The sequence below is a fragment of the Myotis brandtii genome, unplaced genomic scaffold (genome assembly GCF_000412655.1).
Source record: "Myotis brandtii unplaced genomic scaffold, ASM41265v1 scaffold699, whole genome shotgun sequence".
NCBI classification, from domain to species: Eukaryota; Metazoa; Chordata; class Mammalia; order Chiroptera; family Vespertilionidae; genus Myotis; species Myotis brandtii.
The window spans coordinates 188,504-212,960 of record NW_005370733.1 but is presented as its reverse complement, the minus strand read 5'-3'; the positions used below and the strand labels follow the sequence as shown (position 1 = coordinate 212,960).

Here is a 24,457-nt window from a genome sequence, read left to right as displayed (position 1 = left end):
AAGATTCACACGTTTTCAGACCAACAGCTGCCACTATTAGTGAGCAAATAGCTGAGTCTTCTGCACAGTGGCAGCGGCTACCTGTGACTAAGTCAGGTGACAAACCAGAGGTGCCAAGGGACCGGCCACACCAAGAGCCCTGGGATTCCCGCTGTCCGTGGGGCAGCTGCAAGGCAAATCATCGAGAGAGAAAAACTGCAACCCCCAATTGCAGAAATGCTCCTTTCACTGGAGTGCAGATGCTACGTACCGTGCAGAAGAGGATGCCAGGGCCAGCCTGTGCAAACTCGCGGAACACTGCTGTTCTCTCCTGCAAAGACAAGGGAAGCCTCAGCGCTGAGTCAATCCAGCGAGCAGGTGCCCGTGCTCCCGGTCTCCGTCCGCTGGGACTGCATTCAGGCCCAGAACAGAGAGGCTTTGGAGGAAGGGAAGCAACGAGTGCTCACATCTAACAGGCCCAGGACTGCACTCTGGGCTGTGTCAGGAGGGCAGCGCCAGGCGGGCCCATCCTCCAGATCGGCCCCCCGGAGCAGAGACAGTCCACAGGGACACACTTTCCTGCAGGTGGGCGAGAGGAATGATGAACAACCCACCTTTCCTGCAGGGGAATTTTGTTAACGACTGATTTTTTTAAAAAAGGTCAAAAAAATATACACCCCATATATTTTAACTGTAAGACGAAGGAAGAAAACGCAATTTCCCACCGCTCGAAGCACACCACCACCACTGGCAACCCCGTGCCCCGGGCCTGTGCAAAGCATCACCAAGAAGGGGCTCTGGAAAGATGGCCACACGACCTCTACTAGCAACACACTCTTATCAGAAACCAACAGGACATGAACATCTTTCCAAACCACACCCTCTCTCTCGTGACGACACTGTTAGCAACCAGCAGGGTGGGTGTACCACCATTTACCTGGCCGATGCCCTATTGTTGGCCCTGAGGCTGTGGCCGACTGTTCTCCATTATAATCTGTGATAAAATCTTTATTGGCAAGCCCTGTGCACATCACTGTTCCCTTTGGGTGAGTTCCTAAAGGCTTTCCTGTGAACTTGCAAAGCCAGTGGCGCAAGCAGCTGACACGTGGCCATGCCCACCTGTCCGCCACAAAAGAGGGAAGTGACCAAATTACTACAATTTTGGAAAAAAGGATGTCTCTCCCTCCACTTAGGCGCAGCCCTGTCTCCGAGGGGAACCTCACCACCGTCTTTCACATACACGTGTTGTCGCAGAAGTGGGACCCCCCCAGGGACCCCTCGCTTAGGACAGTGGACACGGACAACCAGTGTGCACTGAGCGCAGCCACGTACCAGACGCTGGCCTACGCTTTACACGTCTGCACGAATCCAATCCCCACAGCCCCCCGAGCAGGTACCATTGCCACCCCTTTCCAGGCAGAGAAACCGAGGCTCGGGGGCTGAGGAACTTGCCAAGGACACCCACACACAGCGCGGGGCTGACCGCACGTGGACCCAGGGAGCTGGTCCGGAGCTGAGCTCAGACCCTCCCGAGGACGCCTGCGTTGGTCCGGTTTGCTGCGCAGTCTTTATAAGGGACCATTTAACGGCTGTGGTGTCCAGGCAAATCAGAACAGTTCCTGAAAGCAGGGACACATGTGAAAGCCCATCCGGATGGATCCAGGTCTGGGGAGAGGAGGAAACCTAATTCCTGAGCTTTCATCACAACCACCAGGCAGCAACTCCAAACTTCACTTCTCTCCAATGCCCGTAAACTTGGTTGGGGTCATGACAATCATTTAGGGAGACCACAGGTCATGTGGAACAGTGGCCAGGAATATGTGCTTGGGGCTGTTTTAGCTCAGTCTGGGGTAAGACACTTAACCTCAGTATTCATCAGATAAAATACAGATACTCCCTCCCATCCTCTACTCATGGGTAGGCTGTGAAGGCTACTTAATAAAACAATATAAGTAAAATATTAACAATTACTAAACTGAAGAGCCGAACTATTCCTGAAGGAGAAATAACAATAATAATGGCCCTTAACATTTACTGAGCACTGACTATGAGCCAGGCCTGTGCTAAGCACTTTTATCTGCATTAACTCAATGAACTGTCTCAAGCACACGAAGTAAATACGACTATTGGCTCCATTTTAGAGACATGGAAACTGAGGCACAGAGAGAGTGTCCCGAGGTCACACAGCCAGTGAATAGCAGGGCCAGGACTAGAACCAGGAGTCTGCCTCCAGGGCACACAGCTGGCATTACAACCAGAGCCTGAACACATCTGACTCTGTGTGATCTGCTCAAATTCCCAGATCCTTCCGAGTCCACAGCCAGCTCCTCCGTCACCTCAGACTCCCCTGTAGCACGCCTCTGGTGAAACAGACCCAGAGGACTAGGAAACTAATTTAAAAAAAAAAAGAGAGAGAGAGAAACACCATAAATGGTATTGCATTATGAAATCAACAAATTCGATTGACTCAGGGATCCACAAGGTAAAAAGAAAGAGCTTATAAAATTCACAAAGGCTGAGACAGTCAGGAAATACTATGCTATCTTGTGGCAAATAAGAAGTTGTGTCCTTGAGTGACCTTGAGCAAATTCACTTTTTTGAAGCTCCATTTCCTGAATTATTAAAGCAAAAACAAGAGGGGAAATGGACTTGATGACCTTTAAGGTCTCTTATACTCTAAGAATGTTACCACTTTTAAGTGTGGTTCTAGTCCCAGCGCACCCTCATTTGGGGCCCTCCTTCACTCCTCCTCCTTTCGGAGCTGCCTGGTAACAGCCTCCAGGACAAGATGGCTCCCATCTCAGGCCCTGTGCGTCCCTCCCTGCACGAGGCAGTGACTTCACCCCACTCCACGCTCCGCCCCAACTCTCCATGGACTGTGTTTTGCAGCTTAGAACCTAAAACAAGGCAAACGTTCTACTCTTCTTCCTGAACAAAAACGTTACTCAGAGCCGAGGCAGAGCGAGACACACAGACCCTCTCGCAAGCCGAAGTGCTGAGAGAGCGCTGCATCTTGTTGACAACGACAGCAGTCACGCTCAGCAGTACCATATGGGAGCCACAATTTAGCTCCATTAATGCTCTTAATTTGAAGACATCAAGCCCTAATTACACACTGGGTACTAAAAAGGCAAAACCCTTCCCTAGTGCCAGCTACTTAGTGGTGCTCTGTTGCCTTAACAGCTGGTTGAGGTAGATGCAGGCCAAGGGCCTGCGAGCTCTCAGGTGGACGAGCCCAGCTCCAGAGCAGGTGGGCGGAACAATAGGCTCCGCTCGCCCACATCACGGGCAGGGCGGTCGCGTCCAGTTCCTGTGCGCCACCCTCCTCAGGGGACACCTGCCCGAGCCCAGCGAGAGCCAGTGCTGACCCTGGAGGGCGCGATCAGTTGGATGGGCCCCGGGCTTGCTCACCTCCTGGTCCATGTTGCCATGCAGCCGCAGGAATGTTAATCGCGGGCCGCCAGATGGTAACTGCCCTGACGCCGCGCCGCCCAGCAGGGTCTGGAAGAAGAGGTGGTAGTGGAACTCCACCAGCTCGCAACTCGAGAAAAAGACGATCAGCTTCTGGTCAGTTTCAAACTACATGGACACAGAGGGGAAACCACCACAGAGTTATGAGGTGACACTACAACGGGGATCTTTCTAAAATACAGTCACACTGGCCCTGTTTGGAAAGAGATGACAGACGGCTTGGAGTTACTTGCAAAATTAACACGGATGCTCCCTGCTCCCAGACTGCAGGAGAGGGAGCTGACAGCCATGACCTTGATCACGCTCCCACACCTGAGCAGAGCATGCTTCAGGGTGAGGCTGCACATCAGCGCTGTTCTTCGTCCTCTCAGGCCTCAGCACACACGCCACGTGCAGTGCATCTAGAAGCTTCACTCTCAAGCCTTCCACCTACTGCTTCCCCATGTCCCAGAGAAAGTGCTGCCGAAACTAGTAATAAATACGCAAATACCGGGTGTCTTTTAAAAACACAAGCACAGGCCCCTAGCTGTCTCACACCCAGCATGCTCCTGCCACCTCTGCTGTTCCCAACATCAGTCCCAGGAAAGATACTTAGGGCAGATTTCAGGTTGAACATAATGGCTATCACTGACCTCCGAGCTTTCCCACAATCCTAGAACACTACATCCACCAGCAGTTAGGCCAGAAAACCGCGTCTCAACCCGCTGCCAGCAATGCCGGATACAAACGACACAGGCCTCCCCGCGATGGAGCTGACCGGGCCCGTCCTACCTTGCACTTCTGCAGGATGAAGGCTGCCAGGCAGACCAGCCTCAGCTTGCTGGGAACCAAGACCACGTACTGCTCAAGACCCTCCGGAATTGCAAAGCCGTCCAGCTCATCATCATCATCATCATCATCATCGTCATCGTCATCATCATAGTCGTCGTCACTTAGTGAGTCAGAGTCGTCAGAAGACTCTTCATCTGTCAGGTAAGGCTGACCAAAGCTATTCTCCAGGACAGAAATGCTGACTGGGTTGTGTAAACTGATGTCAGCGAGCCGTGTCACACCTGGGAGAAAGTGAAAAAGTCAAAACAGGGGACAGCACACGCTGTGGAACTGGTCCCTATGCACGCCCGGCACACCGCACATTCAGGCAACTAGGCAACTCCTGGCGGGTTTCACCAAGGGCCGTGCTGATCTGCCCAACTGTCTATCTGGTGTGTGGACCCCCGGATTTCTTCCCACAGCCCAACAACCCCTCACACCAGCCTTTCTAAGCTCGCACCTGTGGGAAACCACGGAAAGGGACATTAACAGGGGTCTACCCCCCACCCCCCAAAGGGTTCTGTGATCAAGTTATGAAAACCCGGATAAAAAGGTCCCACAAATTCTTCCATAGGTTTTGCAGGCCTTCTCAGGACCTTTACTGTGTGAAGGCGCACCACGCATCTCCAAGAGGAGGTCATGTGTGGCATTTCCCAAACTTTTTGAGCACAGGATCCCTTTTCCATGGATTATCTCTGAAAATTAATGTTCTCGGGAATACACTCAGAAGTGCTGATGAGGCGTACTGGTGGCAGCTGGTGTGCCGAGTGAAGCAGACACCAGACACAGAAGCTGTCCTGTCGCCGAGACAGGGCCTGCTGCGGGGCCGGTGCAGAGCGCTGCCGCTTGGCCACGCAGCGTCCCATCTACGAAAGGCAGTAAGAAGCTCCATCTCACGAGGATGAAAAACAGAAACGAGCTTAAAGGACAGGAGTGCTTTCAGGTCCACCGCCTCTTCAGGAGAAAGGCAGGCTGATCGCAGTAACAACGCGCGTGGTGAGAGGCCGTCCTTGTCCGGACCAGAGCCCTGCCCTCCGAGGGTCATGGCCGCAGTGAAAGGCTCACGCAGGCATAGGTGGTGGCCGCCAGCCTTCCCCGTCCTCCCCACCTGCAGGAGCCCCTGCAGCACGTCCCAACTGCGGGCCCTCTCCCCGTGCCCCGGGGGCGCCCTGAGGCTCCTCCCCGGCCTGAGGCTGAGGGCCGCGCCGGCACACAGGCCCCTGGCAGCGGCATCCATTCTCTTCGCTCACCTTCCGTGAGAGTGGCCGACAGCAAGACGTTCTGTCGTTCCTGGCACTCTGCGTTGATCGCGTTGAGTATCACCGTGATAGTCTTTTCGAAGCCCAGATCCAAGATTCTGCGGTTTCAGAAGAAAGTTAAATCTAATGCAGACGGCATGTAACCCAGGCTGCAGTCAGATGGACACAGACACAGCCTTCCCCGTGCCTTTCCTGCTTCCAGATCAGCCTCACCTGTCGGCTTCATCCAGAACCAGCCAGCGGATGCGGTTGAAATGAATGTTCTTTGTGGATTTTATATGATCCACCAGACGTCCAGGAGTGGAGATGAGGATATTGATTCCTTTGCGGAGCCTGTTAAAAATTACAAACCATAAGAGACAGTAAATCACACTGGGCTGTATCCGTGGAAGACACAGGAAAAAGGCGAACGAGACAGATCCGTGTCTAGCAGCATGTGCCACAGCTTGAATCATGACAAACATGATGACAAGTGGATACAAAGATCAGAGTTTTCATTTTTCTCTGAAGTTTCTCTCCTATAGGACAGAATTGTTAAGATCTGCAATTACGTTAAAATCATAAAACCTTAACTTTGAAAGGATCTTGACTATGTAATCCGATGCCTTTTACCTGTCCATGGGTCCCTTCTAGCACATTCCAGACACATGGTTGTCTAGCCTGTTCCCGAGGCTTCTTTGCCAGGGAACCTCATAGCTGAATCAGTTATCCCAGAATGTTTTCTTATACTGAACCTTTGCTGCGACTTCCATGTAACAGGCCTAGCTCTGCCCCCATAGACTAGGTAGAATAAATCTAATTTATGACTCCCCAAACATCCTTCACCCATTAGCCTGGTAATAAAAGCCTCCAGTTTCTAGCTGAGTATGTTTTCTAGCTTCCCCTGCAGGTAAGCATGATCCCAGCCTACGCTCTAGAACAAGACAGGAGGACAGAGAGACACAAACGCCACGAGCCCCTAAGAGGGAGGGTCTGATGATCTTGCTCCTGCTGTAGGACTTAGCTGTGAGGGCGGGATCGCTACTGTGAGGTGATCTTGGAAATGGAAGCCTCATGTCATGGCACAAAAAGAGGAGGAGCCTGAGTCCCAACACTGGAGCACATGTCGGTCTTGGCCGAGCTGCCGTCAGGCTTAACTATTTGTGAAAGAAAAACACACCTTCCACCGCGCTGGTGGCACCGCTGTTTGCTGTTCGCTGCCATTGTTACTCACAGCTGAAAGCAAGCCTCGCCAATATTTTTACATTTCCACATTAATATTTACTCCTCAGGAATAGGCCACACACATAGTTGGGTGTTACTACTAAGCACTACCCTAAAATACAATAAGTTGTTTTTAAAGAATGCAGACAATTTGGAATTTACTTGTCCCAACAATTTTCTACTGACATAATGACCAGTTCTAACACAGAATTAGGAATCAATGTTTTGGGGTGTAATAAGCAAGGTGCAAAGCAGTATGTAAGCTTATGATCTTGTTTTATAAAAAACAAACAAACAAAAAACACCCAAACTCCCAATGTACCCACACAGACTGTCACTGAGGTGCAATGAATAAGGGGGAATGCGGGGACCGGGTGGGTGGAGTTAAGAAGGTCATGATCACATGTAACATTATTATATTTAAAATCATTTTCTTGAAATACTAATGTTTATTGCATGTAACATTATTAAAAAAAGAAGAAGGTCATGACCAGATCAGAAGGGAACCCCACAGGTTCATGACTATCTTAAAACCAGCCCTGTCTAAAGGTGACTGCTCCCTGCTGACTCCGTCTTTCCCTGCACATGGGGCCAGGTTTAGAAGGACTGAGTCTCACTGAATAGGAAGGCAGAACAGACAGATTAAAAAAGGAATTAAACCTCCCCTACCTGGCTTTTTCAGACTTTCTCTTCTCTCCTCCCATTAACACTCCAGGCACAATCCAGGTAAATGGCTACAGAAAGACATCAGACCAGAATCAATGCATAGCCCGTTTCCTACAAACAGAGACAGATCTATCCTCCTTCTCCTCAAAGGCATCGGGAGGGGGCCCAGCCCGTGTGGCTCAGTGGTTGAGCATCGACCCATGAACCAGGAGGTCAGTGTTCAATTCCTGGTCAGAGCACAAGCCCAGGTTGCGGGCTCGATTCCCAGTAGTGGGCAGGAGGCAAACTATCAATGATTTTCCCTTTCCCCTTTGAAATCAATAAAAAATCTATTAAAAAATAATAGTAAGGGCCCTAGCCGGTTTGCTCAGTGGATAGAGCGTCGGCCTATGGACTGAAGGGTCCCGGGTTCAATTCCGATCTAGGGCACATGCCCAGGTTGCGGGCTTGACCCCCAGTAGGGGTGTGCAAGAGGCAGCTGATCAGTGATTCTCTTTCACCATTGATGTTTCTATCTCCCTCCCCCTTCCTCTCTGAAATCAATAAAAATTTTAAAAAGGAATTGGGAGCGGGGTCGGGCTTCGCAGGTAAGAGGTGTTACTGTGTAGACAGGACTGTTAGCACTGCCCTACCAGGTCACTGTCAGCAACAGCCAGATTTAAGGCTGTGTGACCTCCTCCCAACACAGACAGAAACGGGAGCTCTGGAAATGATTCCAGTGATTCCCTGCCTTGCTCCATGGAGCCTGAATGAAGCACACATCTCAGTGAGGTGTGTGATCTTTGGGGCTAAAATGAAACCTAGGCACAACCCCCCACCCCGATGAAGGACGGACAGGGCAATTCTCAGCCAAATCGGGTGGGCTGGCCGGCTTGGCCTGGGAGCCTCTCTCGTTCTTAAACAAACCCACGTGCAGCCTCTCAAGTGGCTTTGCACTGGACCATCTCAAGGTTGCGATACCTGTGAATGTCTGTGGCTTGCTAGTGCCTATGATAAATGACAGAACTTTAAGCTCCAGGAAACACTAGTACTCTTGCTCAGCTAAAAGCAGGTCGTTAGTGAGGATTAGACCAGTGGAAGCCTCCACGCTATTCCTGGGCGGAGCAGACATCCGGCGGAGGGAAGAGACTAACTGCGAGCTCTCTGAGGACAAAGCAAAGGCTGCGGCATATTTCTCTTTCCTCTAAAAGTCAAGAAAAAAAGGTAAAGCTGAAGTCCCGGCGTGCCTTACCTTGAGCAGTTTCTGGAAAGTGTCAAAGCTTTGTAACGCCAGCTGTAAATATGAAGAAGTTATAATGAGCAAGGCATCTTCTTCCTTTTTGAGAAATTTAGACGATGTACCAGTAGAGTGATTCGTATCCAAACTTGGACTTCAAGTTATGATTCAAGAAAAAAATTAACCCTAGCACAGAATCGACTGGAAACATATACCTTGTGTGAGACTGACTGTGAGAGCTGTCAGTTTGCAGGGTGGGCAGACACAGCACATCTATTTCTTGGATGGACAGACAGTGCCGCGTGCTCCCTCTGCTGGCTCTAATCCCCAGAGCGCACAGCGCAGCACAAGGGAAAGGGAAGGCGCCGACCTGGACTCGGCTCCTTAGAAAGAGGTGTAAGCACACGAAGGGGGAATGGAGCAGTGATGCCGCAGCCTGGCCTTCGGGGCTGTAAGGGTGATGTGACTGTATCCAGGAACATGCCAGGGCCAGCAGCTGAGGACCCAGAGATGTATAAAGGAAAGAAAACCAACAAGCCCTGCGGCATCGAATGAAAATGAATGAGGTTCCATAAAACCTGCCCATAATCCCTTTGTCCAAAGATATAGTTCCCACGTGTTCAGGATTCACGAAGCGTCCTAGGAAACAGCCAGTTCGCTGTGGTCAAAATTTAAATAGCCTCACGCCCGCTCCTCCATTGGACGGAGCGGACCGGGCTCTGCAGGATGTGAGGGGAGTGGACCCTCCATCGCCATGAGCAAGTCTCTGCAGGGAAATGGTTACATCTGACAGAGAAAATATACCTTCATCGGAAATTGCCTCCCAGGCAAATAAAATATACCAGACAAAAGAGATTTCCACCAAGGAAGACGACAAATACCAGGAAGCTTAACTTTTAGGAACATTTGTTGGCACGGTAGCTTGCTTTCTTTTTTTTTTTAAAGTTCATTTTCAGGGCCGATTGCTTTTATTTTTTAATGAAGTTGGGGGTGTACAAAAATGAGATTATTTAAGTTTCTTTTAAAAGGATAGAAATTTATAGTGTGATCAGTGTTTAGATGACAAGGAAATGTGATTTTTCAGAGAAGCTGAATTTCTCTGGTTGAGGACCAGAGGTTGGTCCCCGAGCAAAGGAAAGGGCAATGTAAAGTGATCTGTAGCCAAACACGGCCTCAAGTTAAGGTTGGCGCGGTGGAGAGGAAAACGGTGACTCCACTTACAAATCCCACAGGACGTCACTGACAACACTCATCCGCACGTGAGACCGCTTACCTCTCTCGTCGGCACCAGCACCAGCGCGTAGGGGCCGTCACCGCGCTGGGGACAGAGAAGGAAAGAAATGCTCTGAATGAAGGTCCTAAGCACCCAGACACCAGGACCTAAGAGTGGCCACTGGTCACACATCACTAGCCGTCTCGGCCAAGAACAGGGACAAGCCCTGGCGGCCGGCCGGCTGGAGCATCATCCTGTACACACAAAGGCTGCAAGTTTGCTCCCATCGAGGTGCATATGGGAGGTAACCAATCGATGTTTCTCTCTCCCTTCCTCTATGAAAATCAGTAAAAACATACCCTCAGGTAAAGATTAAGAAAAAGGACAAGGGTGCCCACCTCCTTCATTATCATGGAACACTGTTCTAGAGGCTCTGACCCATGCAATCAGACAAGAGAAAGAATGTCTAAAAATCTGGAAAGTAGGAAGTAAAACTGTCATTATCAGCAAATATTTTATCCTAAAAAAAAATCACTTTGAAGCTCTATTACAAAAAAGACAAGTCAACTAGCTGAATGCAAAATTAATATATACATATATATATAAATAAACTGCTTTTAACAGAAAATGAGGAAATCCAAAGGAGAAAAAAATCAGTTATAATAGCAACAAAAAAGATAAACGTAACAGAATATATAAAATCTACATAATGAGAATTTTAAAATACCTCCGAGGAGCATAAAATAAAACCTGAATAAATGGAAAGGTGTATCTTGTTCTTGGATAATATTATATGTAAGCGAATTCTTCCTAATCAATCCATAAATGTAATGCAATCTTTTTTAAAAAAATATATTTTATTGATTTTTTACAGAGAAGAAGGAAGAGAGATAGAGAGTTAGAAACATCGATGAGAGAGAAACATCGATCAGCCGCCTCCTGCACATCTTCTACTGGGGATGTGCCGGCAACCCAGGTACATGCCCTTGACCGGAATCGAACCTGGGACCCTTCAGTCCGCAGGGCGATGGTCTATCCACTGAGCCAAACCGGTTTTGGCAATGTAATGCAATCTTAATAAAAATGCATATGGGCATTTATATGCACATATAAAATAATAAATGACACCAAACAAGCTGATTTCAAGTTCATATAAAAAAATGTTTAAGAATAACCAAAACATTTCTGAAAAACATCAGATATTTAAACAATTTAAATCTACAGTAGTTTTGAAAAATTGACACTGATATATAGAGATTTACAACAGCAACTAGGGTCTAGAGTAGACTCAAATACATGGAGAAATTTAGGAAATACGGAGCATTTTATATCAGGGAAAGAATGGATTATTCAAAGGTCATTTTAGAAAAAATTTTAGAAAAAATTAAGTTGGAATTAAGTTGGCCTTTTTATAGATGACATAAAACTCAGAAACTATAAAACACCGATAAATTTTATCACATAAAAATTTAAAATTTCACCCTAGCTGGTTTGGCTCAGTGGATAGAGCGTCGGCCTGCAGACTGAAGGGTCCCAGGTTCGATTCGGGTCATGGGCAAGTACCTTGGTTGCAGGCACATCCCCAGTAGGGGGCGTGCAGAACATCCCTCTCATCTATGTTTCTAACTCTCTATCCCTCTCCCTTCCTCTCTGTAAAAAAATCAATTAAAAAAAATTAAAAATTTCAAAATAAAAAAATAATACCCAAACAAAATCAAGAGTCAAATAACAATGTGGGGAAAAATTACCCTACACATAAGAGAAAGGCCAATTTCCCTATCTTATAAGGAAGGTCTGTAATTCAACTAAAAATAAAAACATAAACGAAAACTCAAACAGAAAAATGGAGGCGGACATAATAAGTTAATTTATGGAAATAATTCAAAATATGGCTTTTACACATATGAAAAGATGTTCAACTTTACTCCTAGGAGAAATTCAAATTGAAACTATAATACAGTATTTTTCCCCCGTCAAATGAGCAAAATTAAACAGCTGATAGTGTGGATAAGGGCATGGGCAAATAGGAACTCTTGTACAATGTTGGTGAGAGTGCAAATTGGTATAACTCCTTTAAAGGTCAATTTTGACATTATCTAGCAAATAAAAATGCAAATTCCACTTATGGGAATTTCTCTAAAAGATACACTGGTACCTGTACATAAACTTGTATTTTCCAGAATGTAGAGTATTTATAATAGCCCTGTTTGTAGTAAAATACTGAACAAAATGTACATCCCACCAATGAAGGAATGACTCAATAATTTACTGTACATACAGACAGTGGAATACGAGGCAGCCCTTTAAACACAAGGCTTATTCAACAGATAAGAAACTATCCCCCAAACACATGAAGTGAACAAAAGCAAAGCACAGGACAGCATGCATAACAAGCCACCGTTTGTGTATCAAACAGACAAATGCTTCAATTAAAGAAGCAAGAGGACCTGTACATGTGCACATTTGCTTTATAGGCAGGGGATACCCTAAGAGGACATGCTCTTAAGAGACTGGTGACAAGGACCACTGCATCCTGACAGAACGTCGCATTCAGAGAAGGCAGGGGAGGGAATGACTTGATTTTCACTCTCAATTTTTTGGGTACTGTTTACATTTATTTGCCATATACATTATATCCAAAAGTAATAGTAGTAATAATAATAACAATACAAGAAGAAAACGAAGTAATCTGATAAAGGCCCCGAAAGCAACGGTGCCTTGCACCTCGAAAGTGCTCACAGACAGGGATTGGATCAAAACAATGAGAGCAGCAGCTAAGTGCAGACTTAGCCGCAAATTCAATCACAAGCATGGTTTTCATGTTTTGCATAGGAGACATTTACCCACAAGGAGAAAAGGATTTGGAATTCAAACTAGAGCCGCCTGTACTCAACATCAACTTGGCGAGCCTGCGCTGAAGCTGGGCGAGGAACGGTAAACATGTTAGTACAACGGTAGCGACGTGCCGCAGTGTGATGGTAGGAGATTCTGACATTTCAAAAGGTGTTACTACACAGATGGAAAGAAAGAAAAAGCAATTCCTCACAGAGCAGAAGTGAGTGAAGAGGATGGATGTGATGTCAGAAGAATCAGAGCCAAAAGGACTGAGCGAGTGTGCACAGCAGAGCAGCCCTTTCCCGTTTCATTCCCCAAGTAATTGAAGACTCCGTCTGGGGCCTTGAATTTGCTGCTCCCTCCACATATGATTTTTACAGGTCAAATCATTTTACAATGAACTCCAAGGGTCTATATGAGTATTACTTGAAATCAGTGAGTTAAATTTGGGCTTGGAAAACTCTCTCTACAGAATACTTGTCTTGAATAGGATGAGTTGTGAGTGATATTAAAAATAGTTGAGCAAATTAAAAGCAACTGCCTGGCTTGTTAATGGTTCTGAATATAAGTGAATCAAACCATTGCCCTTTAAACAGCCCTGGGAGCGTGTTGATGATGATGACAGCTCCCACAATGAGCAGGTGGTTCCCAGGTGACAGGCACCATTCTCAACCCTCCACGTGCACCCAGCTGACTTGCTCCTCACCCCAGGAGAGAGGCACTGCAGTCGCCATGGCACCGGTGAAGTCAGTGAGGCACAGAGGGTGAAATGGTCTGCCTAGAGTCACGCTCAGACTGGAGCACAGCTGCCCACCACACGGGCTCCCCGGTGTGTAATCTAACCTCCCCTGTCCTCAGTCACCATCTATGAGACCAGACAGGTGGGCTAGGACTGCAGGACCCACCCCACTCCAATACCCCCCAACTCCCCAACTCTGAATGAACTAACACCCTGCCCTGGCATTTCTGGAGCCTATCAGTGGGGGAGGCTCCACCGCACTGTCGTGATGACCTGCTTCTCCTCTATGTTCCCCGTGCAACGCTAAGGAGCCCTGTGGGACTCTCTCACCGAGTGCCATGGGAAGGAAAAGGCAGTCACCGCAGGAATTAAAAATCTCTCTTACCACTTCAGAGAAAACTAGCATTAATCGTCTGATAGGTATCTTTCTCATCTTTTTTATATACACACAGATTTTATCATCATTGACGAAGTTGGAGTCATACTCTATGTGCCGGATTGTAACCTGCCTTATTTCAATTACATGGCAAGAACACAAGTTCACAAATAATACTTGAAAAAAAAATAGCACTTTTACTGGCTCTAGAAGGTTCCATAATTTGGATGATTGTGTATGACTTCTGTTTTATTCATTTACAATAATTTACATAGAGTTTAAATAAAATTTAAACTGACTCATTTTGAAATAATTTCAGATTTACAAAACAATGCACAGCCCTGGCCAGGTAGCTCAGTTGGTTAGAGCATCATCCCAATACACCAAGGTTGCAGGTTCAATCCCCAGTCAGGGCACATACAGGAATCAACCAATGAATGCATAAGTAAGTGGGACAACAAATCAATGTTTCTCTCTCTCTCTAAAATCAATCAATCAACCAATAAAAATTGCAAAAGTAGTACAAAGAACTCCCTGAAACCCTTCTCCCCGCTGCCTCATATGGTATGGATTCTCAAAATCACAGGACAATGATCAGAACCAGGAAATGAACACTGATTAAACACTATTAACTAACCCATAGGCCTCATTCAAATCCCAGGAACTGACCTACCACCGTCCTTTCCCCAGACCAGGACCCAGCTCAGACCAGACCTGCATTGAGCTGTCACATCTCCTTTGTTTCTTACTCTGGGTCGTTTTGTGGTATCTCTTTGTCTTTTGTGACCTTAATACTTTTGAACAAGAGTACCGGCCAGCTGTTTTGTAGAATATCCTTCGATTTGGGTTTGGCTGATGTTTGCTTATGATTAAACTCAGGTTATGTGTTTTGGGCAAGAAAACTACAGAAGTGGAGCCGCGTCCTCCAGACTCGCAGCACACAGGCCCGTGAGGCCCACGTCCTAGCGCCGGTGACGCCAGCTGATGGCTTGGTTAGGAGGCAGCCGGGCTTCCCGCTGGAAGGTTAGTTTCCCTTTGTGACTAAGAGCGCCTTGTGGGGAGCTGCTCTGAAACTATGTAAACAGCCCATTTCATCACTTCCACCCCCTCACGTTAGCATCTGTGACGATCCTGCCAAAGGCTGCTGCTCTATTTCCATCTCTCGTTCTACATTTTCCTTCGCATTTCTACCATGAGGAAGGGCTTTCCCTTCCACCACTTATTTATTTACTCAGTCATTTCTTCTTATCAGTTTGGACTCATGGAATTTGTTTAAGTTTATGGGCTATAATCCAACACTCTCATTATTTATCTTGGCACTTAACTATCAGATGGGCTCGATACACATCTAATCCTGCATGTCCAAACCGAGAAAAAAGGAACCAATTAGCTCTTATCTGACTCCTATTTCTGACCTCGCTGTTTCCTCTAGAGAAGAAGCAGGGCTGTATTTGTGGGATTCTGGGCCGGGTTTTGAGATGACACCTATGTCTGTGGAAGGTGGCGGTTCACTGGCTTCCCAGGGAACACCAAGGACCCAATTGTGGCCCAGGCACTAACTGTTTCACAACTGAAGGAAGCTTCTAGAACATGCTCAACACCAGGCGGCCCATTGTCAAACTCACTAATTGGGTGCTTATTTCCACATCTACTATTCATGACAAACCACATTTACATACAACGTTCACCTTTCTTAGGCAGAAGAGCTTGTCTCTGGAGCCACAGAGAACTGAGGTGGGAATGCAGTGCCCCATTACTCGCCACATGGTCTGGGTAAGTTACTGAACTTCCCCAAGCCTCCATTTTTCATGTAAACCTGGGGGAACAGTAATACTGACAACTCGGTGGGGCCAAGGCAGCTAAAGATTCAAGATCACACAGGCAAGGCATCTGCCAGCACGTCTGACATCCGGGAGCACCTGACACATGTCCTGTAAGACCTACTATGACGGTGGTGAGTCCCTTTACTCTGCTGCATGCTGGGCAGCCCTCGGAGGCAGCGCGCTGTGTGAGAAATGGAGTAAGAGGCAAGGAAACAATGCGAAGGGAGGGCAGAGTCTTTCGGTCCCAGTACCACTGCCGTGCTTCCGCCTGATGGTTCCCATCGCTATGAACAACAGTGGAGAAGCAACGACACTCACCTGTATTTTCGTTTTCATTGCTTGGAGGGACTGGACCACAGGGATGCAATAGGCAAGAGTTTTACCTTTTAAAAAAGTAGAAAAGCAATTAAAACCAGAGCCCCTGTGGATGACAGTAAGGAAAGCAGCCCTGCTCTCCGCGGGCAGCCCTGAATCTGGGGAAAGGGAAGAGCAAGCCCACGGCCAAGAGGCAGAAACGGAGCCCACTGTCTCACACTCCTCTGTACACTCGGTCCTCCTACAAAACTGCAGCTGCAGCTCCAGCTCCTTCCTCCCTCTAACGCAGCGGTTCTCAACCTGTGGGTCGCAACCCCTTTGGGGGTCGAACGACCCTTTCACAGGGGTCGCCTAAGACCATCGGAAAACACATATATAATTACATATTGTTTTTGTGATTAATCACTATGCTTTAATTATGTTCAACTTGTAACAATGAAAATGCATATCAGATATTTACATGACGATTCGTAACAGTAGCAAAATTACAGTTATGAAGTAGCAACGAAAATAATGTTATGGTCGGGGGTCACCACAACATGAGGAACTGTATTAAAGGGTCACGGCATTAGGAAGGTTGAGAACCACTGCTCTAACGGGACTCGGTGATACATTCCCTAAACTACACACAAGCTTGAGGGCTGTCTCAGAAGCTAGACAGCTCCTCCTCTGCAGTGTCTAACCTCTCGAATGCGCTAGCTCCGTGGCCAGTAAAGTCCTCTGTGGTGCTAGAGTGGGAGGGGCCAGGCGAGCCTCAGCCGCTAAAAACTGGGAGAAACCCAGGATGGCGACAATTTGGGGTTTCCTCCCCCCTGAATGACGGCTGAGGTGGGGGGAGTGGAGAAGAGCTGATGAAGGGCACAAGAGGGTCAGAAGAACATGCCTGGGCTGTTCCGGAACATGCCAAAGCAGGTTCCATGTCTGAGCAACCGACTGCATCCAAGCAGTGTGTGCTCGGGTCAGAACTCTGTTTAATAGCAGAAGAAAATACGCATCGCCAATGGAGTAGGATGGGCAGCTCTGGCACAGATGGGGGACTTGGCCCAGCCCTGAGTCAGGCTCTGAGGAACGAGAGCAGAACTGGACTCGCACGGCTCTGTCCATTGTCCCCTTCCTATCACTACGTGAATTAATCCAGGGCTCTGATCGAAAGCATGGCCTCCCCTTCCCCAAACACAACAAAGCAGCCACTAGCACGAGCCGACACTTCTCTGTATAACCCAGGCCAGGACTGCGGCTGGGCTTCTGGGGGGAGGGCAGAAGTTAAATGACGGCTGACCTGAGCCCGTCTGGGATCTCACGAGAGCATCTCTGCCTTCCAGCAGCGCAGGAATGCTTTGCTTCTGGACACTTGGGCCACCCAAAAGAAAGAACATGGTTAGCCACACACATCACCCACGTGCGTTTACAGGCAGACATGCAGGACACACCAAAGGCAACTGCCCATGCGCTGCTCTACCGGCTGCCTCCTTAGAAGTTACCGAAACAGTCAAGTGAAGATGCTGAGACACTTCTGATGAGCAGGAGAATAAAACCCTCAGCTAAGGTTCTGGAACTTAGCTGAAATGCTGAGGCAAGCCAGAGTGGCCATCCCATCATACCAGCTAAGAACAAAAACGGGACGGCATGACGACAGCCTGGCGCTGGTGAAAGCATCTGCCACGCCCTCTTGCCTCTGGAAGAGGGAACACGAAAGGCGGCAACACAGTAGGGGGAGATCCCCGCACAGAGGAGTAAAGGAAGCTGTGAGCCCCCGACAGCCAGGAACTGCTTCACGCTGCAGAAAACCAGGACATAACTGCAGGGACACACGGGGCAGTGTCCACGTGCGCATTGAAACATCAGCAACCGAAAGGGGAGAGGAACCATTTAAGTGGATCGACAAAGCTGAACAAATGGTGAGGGGGCTTCCTTTATTCTTAACATTCCTATTTTTACCTATAGAAGCACACACACTCAGAGAGGACTCTCGCCTCCGGGAGTCTTCATTAGTCACAAACATTTTTTAAGTTTTTCGTATCCCATTACACCCAACCACATATTCACGTCTGTCTTTTAGGTCCACTATATCCTACTACTAAGAAACTGCACGAGACATTCTGTATTTTTAACAAATTACTTTCAGAGAAGCACGAACAACAGTGAGGTCTTATGCAGACCATCTTCCAGGCCAGAGACCTACAGTTTAGAGGTGAGGGTTTCCCCATTTGGCAGGTGGAGAAACCGAGGGGCTGAGGGACAGGCTGAGCCCTCAACAGCCAACAACCTGGCGTTGTTCTCTAACACCAACACACACACTGGCTCAGTCCTCCACAGACAATTCAGATTCCATACAATTTTACCCACTTAAGTCCTAAGAACATCAGGCTTCGCCTGGAACTCTTACCTGGTCATATGAAATATGTTCAAGACTGTATTTAGTGTGGAAATCTGAAAAAGAAAAAAAATATATATCTATATATTCTTTAACTATCAAATTTTTAGTATAAATTTATACAAAATATAAATATATTTATATTTGCAAATAAGGATGCAAAAAAAACAACAACCCAAAAAACCCCACCACAGATGAAACTGGTTACCATGGTGCTCAGCAGGGGGTGGTTCTGCCCAATGAGGCAACCCCTGGAGAAATCTCTGGTTGTTAAAACTGTGGGAGGGGCGCTACCGGCATCAAGTGAGCAGGGGCTCGGGATGCCGCTCAACACCCTACAATGAGCTACCACCCCAATGTGTGCACCGCAGCAAGGCTGAGGAACCCTGCTCAGACCTGTGGGTGAGCAAACGGGCTGTGTAACCCACCCTGAAGGAGGAGGTAAGCCAGGACCATGCGAGCAAAGGGAATCCCTAACGTTCATGGATTTCCTCTCCTTTCTCATAAAGCATGGCAAACGCAGTCATGGGAAAGAAAAAAGGGTTCATTTGTTTATAGAAAATGCACATTAAAATAGTCTTTCTCCTTCGATTCTTTATAACCACAGACGTTCCTTAGCAGCAAGATGCAGCTCAGTCCGCCCTTATGGCCACTGTGACATCTGCGCCCAGAACGCCTCAAAGTCACATCTACCCAGTAATGAGGAGGCTGAGTTAAAGCCCTGTAAGTGGATCTCAGTCCTAAACTGAATTAGGGAGGGAACGGATGAGGGGGATGAGGACATAGTGAACGACTAAGCTTGCTGCTCGCCACACTGCCCTGGAAGAGTGCTTATCGATCTGAGCTCACACAGGTGACTGGGAGCAGAACCCCTGAGCGGGGATTTCTCCCTAGACTGTCCTTTCAGACGTTCTGAATGAATAAGTCCACCAAGCCAGTGACCCCCTGAACCACAGAGAGGAACTTACCAAGTGTGGGTGGAGGTCCAGCTCATGAAAAGCATCTGAAGAAAACACCTTTTCTTGCACCTGCTTGACCTCAGGTCTGCAAACGATGAACAAAATCGGGCGTGAGTTCCCACAAACAAAGAAAAAGGCAGGGTCCACCAGCCCTTTCTGCCCGAGGTGCGCTGCCCTGGGCGTACCTGGGGAGCTCCGGAATCTCAGGGTTGTTTTTAAACAACGATGAAGTCTTCACGCCCGGCTTCTGCTCTTGGCTTTTCTCACTCGCACCAGCCAAAGCCTTCTTCCGAGAAAACACCTTCTGCGCCTTCCCCTTCAGGCCCCTCTGCGCTGGCTTAGCAGCGGTTTTCTTGGCGGGGAGAGAGGACGCCGCATTCCCCCGTTTGGCTGGGGCAGTCTCATTGGACGCTTGGCGTTTCCTTTTGGTGGCCTGTGCTCGCTGTGCCATTCCCCAAAGGAAAGAGCAGCGAGAGGTGCATTAGTCCATGAAGACAGACCTCAGAGTGAAGCGTCACTGCCCACGGAATGGCATCTCCCGCAGAGATCACTAGGCCCATATGTCAAGCAACAGTTTAGGGCCTGCCGTCACGCTCTCTGACTCGGCTTTTTTCCTCCAAAAGCAAAACCCCACAGAAGCTCAACTCACTCATCTATGAGACCTCACCATCCATCGTCACTACCAACTCAGCCAAGATGAGGGGGAGGAGCAGGAGGGAGAAGCATTTTCCGGGCTCAATATTAACCAGCGAGTTTGTTTTCAGAGAAGTCTGGCTGCTAAGTCGGTCCATATCGCTAGGGACCCACTACATGAGAATCGGGGTGGGAGAGAATAAATCTTTTCTCTCTACCAACAAAGCCCGGGGTGACTATGCTGCGTCCCAGCTCATGCCCAGGGAGCAGAAACCTCCATCACTGCTGCCCCAGAGCGCCTGGATCACCACCATCCTCCCCTCGAGCTTCGCCCCAGATTCAGATGGTGTGGAGACAATTCCTACTCGCAGTTTCCATTCCAAACGGGAATCCTGTTCCAGCCATCACTCCTCCCACAATTCTTCCAACTCCCCTCGCCCTTCAGTTCCCCACCTGATCACCGACTCCAGGCTACATCGCCAGGTTATTTTCTTGCCTGTTGGTTCTTATTTCCATACCATGAATGTGATTGAGTACACACTGTCCAACTACCCCCAGGAGGAGAAACATCCAATCCCTCCATTTTCTTTGGCCTTCCCTTCCAATTCACACAGGAAAAGAAAAACATTGTGTGAGTAGCCAGTGCCTGCTACTCTGGAGCTTTGGTTTCCCTGGGAATGTTATTTTCCTCTTAGCTTGAAATGATGACTTTCATGTACGCACCAGCTGGTTTTATTTTTAGTTTTAAAATATATTTTATTGACTTCAGAGAGGAAGGAAGAAAAAGAGAGACAGAAACATCAATGATGAGAGAGAATCCTCGATAGGCTGCCTCCTGCATGCCCTTACTGGGGATCGAGCCCGAAACCTGGGCATGTGCCTTAGACCGGAATCAAACCCGGGACCCTTCAGTCCACAGGCCGATGCTCTATCCACTGAGCCAAACCGGCTAGGACCCTTATTTATATATATGTGTGTGTGTGTGTGTGTGTGTGTATGTGTATATATATATATTTATTTGTATTGACTGCAGAGAGAGGAAGGGAAAGGGAGAATCATTGATAGTCTGCCTCCTGCCCCCTACTGGGGATCGAGCCCACAACCCTGGCATGTGCCCTGACCAGGAATTGAACCACGACCTCCTGGTTCATAGGTCGATGCTCAACCACTGAGCCACACCAGCTGGGCACACACCAGCTTGTTTTAACCATGACAATTTGCTTCAGACTAAACTACCAATAATAGTTATTTGTTCCTGGCAACCATAAGATCTTCTATATCTAAGTAATTTAATAAACACACTTCAAACATTTAATATTAATCATAAGTACTGACCTACTTCATTTTACAAATTTTTTACAAAGTCCCAAGTGCATGAATTTCAGGTTAAAGAAAGAAAGAAAAAGAAATAAAAGAGATGAAGTCAAATGTCAGGTCTGTTGAATCATCTGCGGGGCAGAATGAAATGTGCAGATTTTATCCCATCCATGGCACATGGACTACCGGAGCATGAAAAGGCACAAAGGCCACCCCCGCCAGGCACACACTCCCTACCCCAGGCCCTGACAGGTGGCCTTGCAGTTGCTGTCTATATACCTCCTCTTCTGGTCTCATCCCTCAAGGCAGCCAGATTCTAGGGGTTTAGAAGCTGTTTCTGACCTTCAGCAGGATCTGCCGCCTTGGACATCTACCTCAGCCTGAGTATGCTTTCTGCAGCAACACAGAACGAGTACTTCCTCTGCACATAATATTCCTTCGTACATCAGATGACTGCTTTTCTCCCTCCTCTTTGGGCTAAATATTCCAAATAGGACACAGATTTTAGATCCCTTACCATCCGGCTCATCCTTTATTCCCATGCCAACTTCTCTCTAAAAACAAGTACTCAGAGTTAAGCATAGTATTAGACAGGCTTTCCATGGCTCTTAGGCTAAAATAAAAAATCTGTAATTTGATCTACAAAGCCCTCTAGAATCTGGCTCTGCCCATCTCGCCAGTCTCAGCTGTACCCTCTGCTGTCCTGGTCGTCCTTAATTCTTAGCATGTGCCACGCTCCTCCCCTCCTCAGGGCCTTTGCACGTGCTGTTGCCACACCCATGTCTCCAAACCTCCCTCTGGCCGGCCAACGAACACTCATCCTTCAGATCTAGGCTCACTTGTCCTGGGAAGAGCCTTTCCTGGTCTCCTCTCTCCACCCAGGCAGCCCCTGCACTGGCTCGTGCCTGGCACACAGTGTGTGCTCAATAAACGAATTACACGCAATGGAATATTCCCTTTCCACAATCTGGACACTTCGACTACTGTTAGCTTCCCCCACCCACAATACATTAACTTCAAGTACTGGCCACTCAGCAGCGATCCGCAGCCTGATCCTTAGGGTACAAAGCTGCAAGATTAGCACGCTCGTGAAAGAGACCGAAGTGCAACACCCAAAACCCAAACCTAGAGCTGTACCATAGAAGAGTCTGTACAAAGGGTTAGGAGCGCCCATGGCCAGGGGACAGGAATGCTTCTCGAGGTGGCATCTGAGAAGAGAGGGGCAAGGACATACCGAGATCTACTCAAAATTAGCTGCACAGCACTAAGCAAGTCACTTCTCTCTGCGGCTGTCCTTCCCCTTTAAAGTGAGGGGCTATGGCAGATGACCTCTGGGGCCTTCTAGCCCTGAAAGTCTAGATACCACGTCCTTGATGTTAATAAACATACTGAGTAGTTAGTACTTATGTGAATTAACTCACTTATCAATACAGGTATGGCATCATCTCACTTTGAGCTGAGAGCACTGAGGTGCGAGGTGAGCTGCCCCAGGACCACAGAGGGACCCAGGCTTTGCCCGGCATCGACTCACAGCCCAGGTTCCTGATGATAATGCTATGATACTACTTATCTGTTGTATGATGTTTCGTTAGAAAACATCATGAATAGTTTGATCAAAATAGTTTTGAGTTGTTTTCTACAAAGGACAGATACCAAAATGTTAACCAGGCTTATGGGTGTGTGTTTTTAAATCTACTTCTGGAATTTTCTAATTATTAATTTAACATTTTCAAAATTATTAACTTTGTTTTAATAATCAGAAAAAAAAACTTTAGAAAGAAATATTCTGCACCGAGTTCAAAGTCTTTCCAAATCCAGTGTACTGGCTACCCATCCCAAGTTCAGGCTACTAGCAAACTTGATCAGCACAATCCTCATTCAAGACACAAATGAAAATGTAGACAAGACCACTGCAGACACTTGTCACCACCTCATTAACACCCTTTTGACACAATAATTCAAACACTGGTAAAATCAGACATCCTACGTTTATTTACGCAACTCACTCAGAATCAGTAAGTGCTTCCTATGTGTTAGTTACAAGGCAAGTACCTGGTACAGGCACCCCACCACCCTCCCGATGTAGCAATTCTATTGCATAAAATGGAGCCCAGATGAACTGATTTATGTTTTATCATTTATTAAATGTCTCTGATTCAGGAAATGTATAGTTTTTACGTACATCACCTTTTCCATCCTCGTAAATAACAGTACGTAAAGTAGAAGTGACTGTTCTCACTTTATGGCTAGGAAACGGAAGGATCAGAGAGGTGAAGTAACCTCCTCCAGGTCACAGAGCTAGTGGGTGGCAAGGCTGGCACCTAATCCCAGGTCTGTCTCACTCCAAACAGCACGCTGCCCCCACATTCCTTCCCTCCTCCTCCTACCGCCCCCCCCCCAGGTGCCACCACACCACTGGCAAGCCAAAAACTTTACCCCCAAACCTGCAAATCCTAAAGTTGGTCGCACACGGGCACACAAAAAAATAAATAAAAATTAAAAATCATCAAAGAGCCCTAACCGGTTTGGCTCAGTGGATAGAGCGCCGGCCTGCAGACTGAAAGGTCCCAGGTTCGATTCCGGTCAAGGGCATGTAGCTCGGTTGCGGGCACACCCCCAGTAGGGGGTGTGCAGGAGGCAGCTGATCGATGTTTCTCTCGCATCGATGTTTCTAACTCTCTATCCCCTCTCCCTTCCTCTCTGTAAAAAAAATCAATAAAACATATAAGAAATTTTTTTAAAAAAATCAAAGAGCAGCGAGACACTGGGTGTTAGCTTAGAAGAACTCAAGGAATTTCGGCCTCCCCGAAACTTGGCAATAGAATTTTCAACGGAATGATCTGTTGCTTTTTCCAAGAAAACACACACACACAAGTTTTTGGTACGAGACTGCGCTTTTTCTGGGGTTTGAAGTCACGCGATTTTACATGAGCTTTTCTGCCCGGACCCCTCCCCTTTTCCGGGCGGGAAGTCCATCCTCCTGGACACCAGTTTCCCGCTCCCCCTGCCCCCCCTCCCCGGCGAGGGAGTTACTCCGACGAGCTGTATTTACTTTCCCCCTCTCTGCACAGGGATGGCGCCGAGGTCATTTTCTGAAAGCACTTAGAAATCCCGGTCTCCAATCCTCGCTGCGGGAACCAACGACCCTGGCGGTCGAGAAAACGATGGCCGCGAGACGCGGGTGGGGTCAGGGCTGGGCCTCAGGCCCCAGCGTCCACCCTCGCTTCCAGGGGAGGCGGCTCCAACCCGGGCCTCCGACTCCATCAACC

At 47.9% G+C, this 24,457-nt stretch overlaps 1 protein-coding gene across 1 annotated transcript in view; it reads right to left on the bottom strand.

Moving 5' to 3' along the window:
• DDX31 (DEAD (Asp-Glu-Ala-Asp) box polypeptide 31) overlaps window positions 1-19,715 on the bottom strand; it is a 53,356-nt gene extending 33,641 nt beyond the window's left edge. The window contains exons 1-13 of the mRNA XM_014529891.1: window positions 19,424-19,715; window positions 19,248-19,323; window positions 18,292-18,335; window positions 17,185-17,255; window positions 15,909-15,973; window positions 9,878-9,922; window positions 8,620-8,661; window positions 7,392-7,456; window positions 5,733-5,852; window positions 5,511-5,617; window positions 4,222-4,502; window positions 3,391-3,558; window positions 251-310 (exon numbers count right to left, since the gene is read on the bottom strand). Of these exons, the coding sequence (XP_014385377.1) occupies window positions 251-310; window positions 3,391-3,558; window positions 4,222-4,502; window positions 5,511-5,617; window positions 5,733-5,852; window positions 7,392-7,456; window positions 8,620-8,661; window positions 9,878-9,922; window positions 15,909-15,973; window positions 17,185-17,255; window positions 18,292-18,335; window positions 19,248-19,323; window positions 19,424-19,689 (1,410 nt within the window). The 5' untranslated portion in view covers window positions 19,690-19,715. The remainder of the gene's footprint in view (window positions 1-250; window positions 311-3,390; window positions 3,559-4,221; window positions 4,503-5,510; window positions 5,618-5,732; window positions 5,853-7,391; window positions 7,457-8,619; window positions 8,662-9,877; window positions 9,923-15,908; window positions 15,974-17,184; window positions 17,256-18,291; window positions 18,336-19,247; window positions 19,324-19,423) is intronic.
• Between the last annotated feature and the right edge of the window lie 4,742 nt (window positions 19,716-24,457).